Genomic DNA, 11741 nt, shown 5'->3' with positions numbered 1-11741 from the left:
ATGCCTCATAATGTTTTTGTGGGAAACTGGGTATTTTAGATAGTATATTGTAGCAGTTCTGGATACTAGACTCCCATCTCTGGAGATGTTACTGTTATCTGTTTGGTTTTTTTTTTTTAATTGACTTTTTGGATTATTTCATTGAGGTATATTTTCATCTCCCTCCCACAGGGTTAAGTCTCTGAGGTTGCTCCTCAGGGAGGCATACCTTTGGGTATGTCCTCAGTAACCTTGGGATGACAGCAGTATTGGCAGGGCTATCTTTTTTTCTTTCTCTGACCATACCCAGCTGTAAAACTCCACTAATTGTCAGCTGGTTGCTCTATTGTTTTCAATAATACCCTGATCATAAATAGCTCTACAAACTAATCCAATCAAATTGTGGGTCCTTTGAAGGAATGGTTTGCTATGTCAGCATTTCATATCTGTTCTCACCCCAGGAGGGTTATTTCCAGTTGTCTTATTCTGGTGCTCTTACAGACTAGCCAACCTATGTCTAAGCTCTATTTTATTAAATCCACAAATCTGCCTCCAATTGCGTTTCACCGCTAGCTCCACTGTTCTTAAGAGTGCACTTCGGCTTGACCTTCTCCGTGGTCTATTGCAAATGAAGTCAATTTCCTTGGGAAAATATTGAGAGCTATCAGTTTTACGGCCTGCTTCTCTGCCCAGGCAAAAATCTCTGAGCCATGGCTCTGGAGCTAGGGTGGGGATAAAGGCAAGTTTCTGTCTGAGTAACACCTGTACTCTAGGAGATGAGAACTTGGTGGACGGAAGAGGCAAGAGCCTGAGCTCACTTATCCTGGCATGAAGCCACTGTCATAAGCTAGGGTAAGGGGCTCCAGTACTCTCAGCATGTCATACCCAAGGTACAAGCACCATTCTGTGAGTGGGGCCGACGGTGACGGGCACCATCATACACTGACTGTACTCACCCAAGACTGAGCTTCAGCAACAGATAGCTGGGTAGCAGGATGAGAAATGCCGAGATCTTGTTCCTTCTGGGAAGAAAGCCCTCTAACTGGGAGCTGGGATAAGAGGGATCCTTGTCTTCTTGGCTGCAGCAGTCTGGCAAGAGGGCCCTGCCTCACTGAAATGGGAGAGGAGGAGAGAGTGGTCTTGGTTCACATTTCTTACCAAATTTTTGTAGATTTTCTTGAACAGATGTTTCTTCATTTGCTGTTTGCTCTTGGAACCATTTCCAGGGAGTTTGATAGTTTAAAAAATAATTTTTAGCAGTTCCTCTGTGAAGCAAGTCAGCAGAACTCCTCACACTGTAATTCAGGAAGTCCGGCAACTTTTCATTTTAATGGCTTCACTGCTAATTTAGGGCAGAATGGCTATGGAGTATATGCTGTCCACTCATTCATGCCAACTGGGTTTGTAGCAAGTAGTAACATGATGTGAGATCCTCAATTAATAGTGGCAAGATATTTATGGTGAAACCATGCTGCGTCCTGGTGAGATCACAGACAATAAGAGAAAACAGCTCATAGGAGGTGTGGGTTTGTCAGTGATTGGATAGATACCATACAGTAACCCCAAAACATCTAAAACATCTAAACATCTAAAACCCAACCTGTTGTATGGGCTTTGAAGAAGCTGCAAACCAATTAGTCTTTTTATCTTTCAGAAACAGCCTGGGAAACAGGATCTTAATTCAAACTCAACTTAATTTCTGGGCTGAAAATAAGTGATGTCGGTGATGTAAAACAGGAAACATTGATTAAGTCTGATTTCAGTTTTAAAATCTAAATGCTTGGAAAAGCTCTAGCCATTTGCAATAATCATGTTTACATCTACCTTGATGAAAATTAGATACTGCTAAATCTCAGAATGATTCTCAGCTCATATTGTCTGAAGTCTTCAGAGAGGTGCTGAGGAAGCCCCTCATGTTACACTGTGAATATTAAAAACACAGAATCCTTTTGTTTGCAGTTGCACCTTTCCTTTGATGCTGGAACTTTGTACCCAAGAACTATGCATGAGTTTGAAATAGAAGAGCCTATGCTTTCTAAAGCTGTTTCAGGAAGAAGAGAGATGTGTTGTACTCAAATATACATTATTTTTATCTTTTGACTCTAGGGGTTCCTGCTCCCCAATGGACTGAAAAATCATTTCCATAATGCCTTTATATCTTCTGAGCAGAAAATATGGGAACAACAGGGGACTGACATTTAGTTCATTAGGTTAGAACTGAGATCTCTCACCCTGGTGCCTGTGGTTACTGAAAAGGCTCACTTTCCCCAGAGAATAACTTCCCCTACATGTGTGTGTTCAGAACGAGCATGAAATGGTATTTATTTAGTTGGGGTCTCACTTTGTAAATTACCTTTTGAATCCTTTCTTAGAATTTATATACACCGTATTAGTTTTCCTTGCACATACAAATTGAATGATAATAATGTATATTAACACATATATGTGCTCACTGTGTACCAGAATCTGTTCTAATGGCTTCACGTATATTAATTTATTATTCATCACAACAACTTCCTGAGGAATGCGAGGCACAAAGAGGTTAAGTAACTTCCCCAAGGTGACACAGCTGGCAAAAGGCAGAGCTGTGTTTGAAGCTCTGGCATCACTACCATGGACTGCCCCATATGAATAACTTAATATTGCTTCTTGAAGGAGCAGAATAAGTATGCAGTAGAGCAGTCCAAACAAAGTCAGAATGGCTTTAGGGCTCCATTCTCTCCTTACTAGTTCACTCTTAGGTGAGGGTCTACACACAGGCATATAGGTGTATAGGAATGGTGTCACTACAATGGATGGGGAAGTCACAGTGGGCAAATAAAAGTAACATGCTGAACTGATTACAAAAGACTTACATTGGTATCTTAGCTTTGCAAGATGAGCTTAAGGCTGAGACTGCTGAACCAATACACAGAATCAGGTATACAGATGTGCCTTTCAAAGGAATCAATCAACTTACAGCTCTTCTGACATTTCCATTCAAAAACAACTTTAGATTATTCACTAGGATAATCCAAAATCATTTTCTGCAGTAATAACAAAACCAAAATTTTGTAACCCACCACAGCACAAATATCATCCCCTCATCAAAGTCACTAATTTCCAGTTCAGAAAGCCAGTCAATCTTCAAAGTTAGCTGTGTGGGAGTCAACACCTAATCAAGGAGATTAATTGGCTATACAAAGAAATTATCAATCATCTGTCAAAAATTAGTGCTTCTTAATGTGAAAAGGGTCACTTAATTTGGACATTGGGAGTTGCAGACCTGGTACCTGTGTCTAACCTGGAATCATCATTTATACAATTTAATTAATTATAAGTTCTTTGAGGAGCAAAGATCATATCTCATACATTTTTGTATATCTCTTGTTTGACACATAGCAGGCAATCAAGAAATATTAACTTAATTGCACTAATTGTTATAAAATATTAGAGACGTGCATCATGCATAATTTATTATATATTGCAGAGTTGGTCAATGAGGCAATTTCCATATATGCATGAAGATTGGAAACTCCTGAGCTGTGAACCCCTATCCTGCATATGCTTCTTGGACCTCAAGTTAAAAGGAAGGGAGGAAAATTATCATATCCTCCAGTAGAGGGAGCCAGATTTTAAGCGTTAACCAGATCACAGTTTATTCCATGGCATTGTTTGCCTAATCTAGAAAGAAAAAATAAGGATTTGACACATAATCTTAATTTCTGGGTCTTCAGTAAAAATGGTATCATAGAAACAAACATGAAAGACAAGATTTTTCCCAGTAATAAGTAGTAATTGTTTCTTCTTTTTTAATTCTCTGTCAATTTCATCAGAAGTGGTAGGATTTTTACAAACATTTATTCAGGGCTTGTGAATGTTTCAGTTCAAGTTCAAATAAGACTTACTGATCTATAAAGGTGTCACTATAGTTTGGTCATTTTTTTAGGTGGGGACTTTTTTGTTTATAGGTAAAGAGAAAAGTCTTTTTGCTTTTCACTGAGAAATAACTGATATATATATATATAACATTGTATTAGTTTTAGGTGTACAGCATAATGATTTGATATATGTATATATTGTGAAATGATTACCACAATAAGATTAGTTAACATCCATCACTACACAGTTACAATTTTTTTCCTTGTAATGAGTACTTTAAGATAGCAACTTTCAAATATATGTTACAGTATTATTAACTACACTTACCATTCTGTACATTACATCCCCAAGATTTATTTATCTTATAATGGAAGTTTGTACTTTTTGATCACCTTCATCCATTTCCTCCATTATCCATCTCTGCCTCTGGAAATCACCAATCACCATCTCTGTATCTATGAATTTGGTGGGTTGTTTAATTGTTTGTTAGATTGTTTTAGGTTGCTTAGGTTGTTTGGTGGTGTGTTTGTTTTAGACATTACACATCAATGAGACCATTCAGTGTTTGTCTTTCTCTATCTGACTTATTTCATTTAGCATAATGCCCTCAAGATCCATCCATGTTGTTACAGATGGCAGGATTTCCTTCTTTTCATGGCTTAATAATTTTTAATTGTGTGTATGTATATACACATAAAACTTTTTAAATCTATTCATTCATTGATGGATACTTAGGTTGTTTCCATGTCTTGGTTATCATGAATAATGCTGTAATGAATATGTGGGTGCAGATACCATTTTGAGATAGATGTCATTTCCTTTGGATAAATACTCAGAAGCTGAATTGTTGGATCATGAGGTAGTTCTATTTTTAATTTTTTAAGGAACCTCCATACTGCTGCCCATAGTGGCTGCACCATTTACATTCCCATCAACATCCTCTCCAATACTTGCTATCTATTGTCTTTTTGATAATAGCCGTTCTAACAAGTGTGAAGTTCTATCTCACTGTGCTCATTTGCATTTCCCTGATGATTAGTGATGTTTAGCATCTTTTCATGTACATAGCTTCTTCATTGGTCATTCTGCTTCTAGCCATGCTCCTTCTAAGCATTCCTCCACACGGCCTTTGAATTATCTTTCTAATCACATTTCTTATTATACTACCCACTACTTAAAGCTCATAATCTCCTCGATAAAATCTTTTCTTCTTCATGACATATATGACCTTTTATGACCTGGCTCCTATCTTCCTCTGTTTTCTCAGTGTCTTCATCAGTTTTGGCTACTATAACAAAATACCATAGATGAGGTGGTATAAACAACATTTATGTCAAACAGGCAGATTCAGTGTCTGGCGAAGTCTCTCTTCCTGGCTTGCAGACAGCCCTCTTCTGTGTTCTAACATTGTGGAGAGAGAGAGACAGAGAGACAGACAGACAGACAAGCCACAGAGAGAGAGGGAGCACGCTCTGGTCTCTTCTTATAGGGGCCCTAATCCCAACATAAGGACCCCCTCCTCATGACACCACCTAAACCTAATTACCTCCCAAAGGCCCCACCTCATAATACCATCACACTAGGGGTCAGAGCTTCAACTTTTGATTTTATGGAGAACATAAACATTTAGTCGATAACACTTAGCTTCCATCACTTCTGCCACTCTCCTAAAGAATTTTCCAAAATTCATCCTGCTTCTGTGACTTTTCTCTAGCTGTTACCTCTGTCTAGAATTCTCTCCTCATCTCACCTTGTTCCATGTAAAAATACTTTCTTTTAGGCAAATGTGTGCTCTTTTAACATGTTTCAACCCATGTGTCCCTCATCAAGAAGCCTTTTCTGACTTCCCCCAACAGACCAAAGAACATCTCTAGAATTCCATTACATTTACATACATGTCTGTTATAGCAATTATCATAACATATTACTGTCCATTTATAGGTTTATATCTCATATAATCTATGATTTTAGAGACAAGCCAGTTCTAGGGGCTTAATAAATATTTGTGGAACGAATAAATATATGGATGACATACATTTCTAACAACATAGCACTACTAGGCCTTCTGCCTGGAAATATATTTACAATCCAGAAACCATTCATAGTACATATCTAAATAAATGTTGAAAAACAAATTGGCAATCTTCTCAAGTTCAATTGTTTTCTTTAATAAGCTTTTTAACTGAAGTATAGTATACATATTGAAAAAAAGCATACAAAAGCTTACAGCCCAGTGACTTTTCACAAAGTGAAATCAAGATCAAGAAAAGGAACATTATGATTCTTGAAGCAGCCCTAATGCCTCTCCTAGTTATACCCTCCAAAATAATCACAATTTCAACTTTTAACATTTTATATTAACTTCCCCTTAATTATATGTTTTGAACTTTTTAATAAATCAGAGTATTTTTTTTCTTTTTTCCTTTTTTTTTCCCCACCAGATTTTTTGTGGAACTAATTTTGCTGAATTCATGCAGAAGTGTTTAAGCCATTTAAAAAATAAGGTATTTCATCCAAGCAAATGAACTCATGGAAAAAACAAGTTTCACATCATAAGTACTGGCTGTCAAACATCAAATGTCATATCTCTGTAACAGTTTCTTGGCCAACATCTTCAAGTGCCAGCGTCCATCACAAATACTTTAAATGTCTAAATAAAATTTTCATTTTGATATAGTTTTAGATTTACACAAAAGTTGTGAGGACGGTACAGAGTTTTCATATACCTCTCACCTAATTTTCCCTATCATTAGCATTAGAATTGTATATTTGTCGCAATTAAAGATCTAATGTTAATACATTATTATTAACTAAACTCCCTACTTGACTCAAATCTCCTCAGTTTTTATCCAGTGTTCTTCTTTCTGTTCCAGGATCTCATCCATAATGTCACATTACATTTAATAATCATGTGTCCTTTGGTTCCTCTTGACTGTGACAGTTTCTCAGACTTTCCTTGTTTTGATGACCTTAAAATTTTTGATGAATACTGGTCAGATGTTTTGTAGAATGTCCCTTAATTGGGATTTGTGTTATGTTTTCCTCATGATTTGACTGGAGTCTTGGTATTTCAGAGGAAGACTATAGAGGTCAAGTGCCATTTTCATCGTATCATATCAAGGGTCCATACTGCCAACATGACTTATCACTGCTGATGTTGCTCTTGATCACCTGGCCCCATTACAAAGTTACTCTTATTCCCCCATTTCCACACGGTACTATTTGGAAGAAAGTCATCATGTGCTGCTCACACTTAACAAAGAGGAAGTTATGCTCATGGCCTACTGTTCTAATGTTTCGTTCTACTGTTTAGAACTAAGTCTAGAAATATTTTCTACTATTTAGTCCTAAAAGTCTACACATACTTAAAAGTTTCATCACTGATATTTTTCCATGAATGATCACCACCTTCACCTCACATCAGCAGCAGTGGAAAGGTGAGACAATCCACTTACCCTCTACGCAGAAAAAACCCCTTCCCCTACTCCAGGATTTCAACTGACGCAAGCTGATCTTCAGAGAAATCTAAGGTTCTTTAGCATGCCATCTGTCTGGCAATCTCCTGAGATAATTTTCTCTGCCTACTTTCTCTGAAGTGAGAGGCATTAAATTTGCCTCTACACTTATTTTATCTGCTTTTTTAAATCACCTTGTCATGCCTCTGAATTACCTGTTTCCTTGAGTTTCACTTCTCTTTCACAGCCACTGTTTTGCAATTATTCAATAAAATCAGGAATACCAACAGCTTTTTTTCTATTTTCCTGCTTTATGAAAGAGCTTTTTTGCACACTCCACTGGACTTTACTTATGAGAAAGAGGCATCCTGAAAAGAAATGCTCTTTACTTTATGGTTTCCCTATGTTCTTTTCTTTTCTTCAGCTGGCTTAACAGAAAAGTGTTTTCAGACTTCTATGTTTGCTTGAGCCTTTTAGAAATATTTCTTTGATGTACTTCAGTTTTTAAAAAGCCACTATATACACTGTGCAGTTTGTTTTTTAAAGTAGTTTCTGCAGGCTTTCCTGTGGCGAATTCTTGGGTCTCAATTAAAAAAAAAAAAGCCCAATCAACTTTAATTGCCAGTGTCATATCATTTTATCTATATGTTACTTGAATTAGATCCACTCAGTTTGTATAAATTCTTAATTAAAATGTGAATTAAATGCGTCAGAAGCATACAACATTGAAAAATACTTAGTCTATTCTTTATCTCTTCTCATTTTCCAATTACAGTTTGAATTTCTTCTCTGCCAAAGAATTCCAAATTTGCTTCAGATTATCCCTTTCAGCTTGTTTTCCTACTTGGCAACTCTACCCATTTGTATAATCTTAAATTTAATTAAATGCAAATTTTCTTCTGATAGTGCTTAAGGTTAGGCTAAGAAACCACAGAATTTTACATTCTTGTATTCAATAAATGAGTGGACATATTAGGCACTTATGTTAGGCACAAACATTGTGTTAAGGTAAAAAAAGGCTCATTAAGTCCTTAGTCTAGCAGTGCAGTATAGAATAAAGTATTTATAACCTACAAATATTCAGTTCTGTCTATATTAAAATGATAACTGAAACCCTAGGCCACAAGTTTTAGTGGTATTTAATGAAAATCTCAGAGTGAAATGTGACACAAGCAGTTTCAAGAAGATGAAGTTAGCCATTATCCTTTGTTTAGAAAGATAAGGGAGAAAGAGTAGAACATGTATATACCAATTACCATAACATCTAAGGTAAATCTATATTTTGTCATCATAAAGTTGGGTTTCTGTCTAAGTCTGTTTACTAAAAGAAGTACTTGGGCTTTTTTCCCCCTTATTAGTAGCATTGGAATTAAAAAAAAAAACTATTTCACCTATGAATATGGTTCATACTAGATAGTATTATTTTTATCCCTCATCCTTATTTAGAATATTCTTAAAGCAATGTTTTCCCTACTATTTTCCATGAAATACTAATATCCCAGGATATATGAGCAAATATTCCCTGCAAAAATGATTCTGTGATGAAATAAGCCTGGCAAATGTTGAATTAAATAGGGTTTAGCTGCCTTCTGTTCTTCAGAATTTCTCAGGGTCTTTAATATTTGAATGTGTACTGTAATGCTCCAAGACTGGGGTATGGTATATAACATTTCCCAAAGGCATTTCTGGCCACAGACCACTTTCTTTGAGGATTATCTATTAATACCCCAAGACTAAATTTTGGGAAATGCTAGATTAATAGAAAGAGCAAGGGAGAAAGAAATTAAAATGACTGTTAGGAGGATGGTGATGCTGGTATCAGAAACAGGAAATATGAAAGCCAAGTTTGCAATGGAAAAACATTTCATTTTGATCATAATGAGATTCCTTTTCTGTCTGGTGGTGATGCAGTTCAGGAGGAGATTCTGGTTTGTCTAAGCCAATCATAGCATCCCCTTGGCCAAGGATGGTGTTAGGAATGTGCATGTCACCCAGTTCTGGACACTGAGATTACATGAAGGAGATTTCTGGGACAGTTTTCCCAGCTCCTGAGAAATGCATTAAAGAAGAGATAATCATTCTCTTTCCTCTGAGCATTTTCATGTCTGGACATGAGGCCTGGAATAGCTTCATCTGTCATGCTGCCAGTCTGAGGAGGGCAGAGACAAGAGAACTGCAGAGCCTGGACATAGCAGACCAGGGGTCTGTCCTACCCTGGAACTTCCTATTACATGAGATCATAAATGTGCTTGTTGTTTAAGCCAGTCCAGGAATTTTGTTTCTTGCAGGCAATAGTTTGTAAACTAATATATGCCTATAATAATATCACTCTCACTGATCTGTATTCTGAAAAGCTTTCCCAGTGGGAGAGAAAATAGCACAGTTAAACCCAGACTAATCTAAATATTTTATAATCTGTAGCCAATCTAATCTATATCACACCTTTATAAAAATGCTTTTATGACTGTCATGCCCACCCTCTTCCTTCACCTAAACAGATTCTATGCACTATATATATTATATTATGCACTATACTATGCACTATTACTCAGGGTTCTCCAGAGAAATAAAACCAATAGGATGTGTGTGTCTGTGTGTGTAGACAGATTAGATAGATAGATAGATAGATAGATAGATAGATAGATAGATAGATAGATAGATTAGATAGATAGATAGATAGATAGATAGATAGATAGATAGATAGATAGATAGGATAGATAGATTTATTTTAAGGAATTGGCTCATGTAATTATGGAGGCTGGCAAGTTCAAAGTCTGCAGGGTGGGTTGTCAGGCTGGAGACTCAGGAAGAGCTGATGTTACAGTTGAATTCTGAAGGAAGTCTACTGCAATATTCCTTATTGCTTGGGGAGGCCAGCATTTTCATCCTATCCAGACCTTCAAATGACTTCAAATGACTGGATGAGGCCTACCACATTATAGAGTGCAACCTGCTTTATTCTAAGTCTATCGATTTAATTATAAATCTCATCCAAAAACACTCTCACAAAAAACATGCAGAACATTGTTTGATGAACAACCTGGGCACCATGGCTCAGCCAAGCTGACACATAAAATTAACCATCACAACTACTGTTTTAGTTCCAAACCAGTTTCTTGGGACCTCATCACCCTCTGGGCCTATCAAAGGAATTATGTCATACATGTGAATATTTTCTGTCATTGGCAACATGGTAAATAAAAGAACGAAATCACAGTTCTACAAAAAAGTGATAGTTGAATCCAAGACATTGCACACAGAAAGCAGAGTAAAGGCCAAACCAGGGGAATACCTGGGTACTAGAGGCAGGAAAAGGAAGACAGGCCAGTGAAGGAGCAGCCGGAGAGTGGAGGGGCAGTGCATCTGTGGCTCACAGGAGGAGGCCTGGGTCAACATTGCCACTGCTGTGAGAAACGGAGGATGTCAGGGTCCAAAAGACAATGTTGGGACTAGGTGTCTAACAGGCCATCTGTTTAGGGGTCCAGGCAGGAAATAGCATGTTCAATGTGGGCTATTTAAGAAGCATTTAATAAAGATACTACTAAAAAGATGTGGAAGTGTGAGAAGGAAGTAGGGAAATGACAAGGGTTAATGAAGTACCCAGTACTATTAAGAAGGAAAAAAGAATGTGAATGTTGGCGAAGTATTTTACCTTCCATAGATCAGAAGGAACTTGGGAAAGGAGAGGTTCCTGGAACCCAAGGACTGTCTGACAGGAGCTGTGACCATCTGTCAAGTAGGGAAGAGGGCATGGAAACACTCTGACCTCACTCTGATTTCCTGGGTTACCTGCTGGTGCTCCCTTTGTCTAAACCAAAGGGAAGCCAGAGTAGCGTTGCCAGATAAAATACAAGACACCCAGTTAAATTTGAGTTTCTGCTAAGTCTAACTATTCCCATTACATATGGCATGGGACATACTTACACTAAAAAATTATCCATTTGTTGGAAATTCTAATTTAACCAAGTGTCTTACATTTTCATTTGCTAAACCTGTCAACTCTAAGCCAGAGAGCAATGGAGTCTACCCAAGGGCCTCTAAAGCACACTCTCTCTGGGTCCAGAACAGGGATGAGGAAGTGTGGGGAGTGGATCTGAAGGTCAACAAGTTGGTATGCAGCCCACAGGAACAGAGAAGCCAGGCAGGAAGGAGTGGGTGGGCGGAAAATGCAGACAACTAATTATCATTCACTTCTTGAGAACGCCACAGTGGTTTGAAAGAGCTGCAGGATTAAGGGGTGGGGTGAATAACTGATGTAGTGAGGTCCAGAAGGGATGACCTCTCAAAGAGCATGTTTGGAGAGGCCAAGGCCCTTTTCCTCCCAACTTGTGGGACTGCTTTAATGCTTCTCTCCAAAGGAAGTCTTCTATTTTTCTCTAGTTGGTGCCTGGATGCTCTCTAGAAAACATTCTTGAAGGATAAAGATCTAGAAAATGAAGTCTGTGG

The 11741-nt window shown here is 37.6% G+C and overlaps 1 protein-coding gene across 1 annotated transcript in view; it reads right to left on the bottom strand.

The window, feature by feature from the left end:
- Positions 1–240: 240 nt before the first annotated feature.
- Positions 241–11741, bottom strand: part of CFAP95 (cilia and flagella associated protein 95) — a 129810-nt gene continuing 118309 nt past the window's right edge. Inside the window, exon 6 of the mRNA XM_031449842.2 lies at positions 241–1090. Within this exon, the coding sequence (XP_031305702.1) occupies positions 1088–1090 (3 nt within the window). The 3' untranslated portion in view covers positions 241–1087. The remainder of the gene's footprint in view (positions 1091–11741) is intronic.

This window comes from Camelus dromedarius, chromosome 10, assembly GCF_036321535.1.
Source record: "Camelus dromedarius isolate mCamDro1 chromosome 10, mCamDro1.pat, whole genome shotgun sequence".
NCBI lineage: Eukaryota > Metazoa > Chordata > Mammalia > Artiodactyla > Camelidae > Camelus > Camelus dromedarius.
The sequence above is the reverse complement of the archived record's forward strand: the minus strand, read 5'-3'. Positions and strand labels throughout refer to the sequence as shown.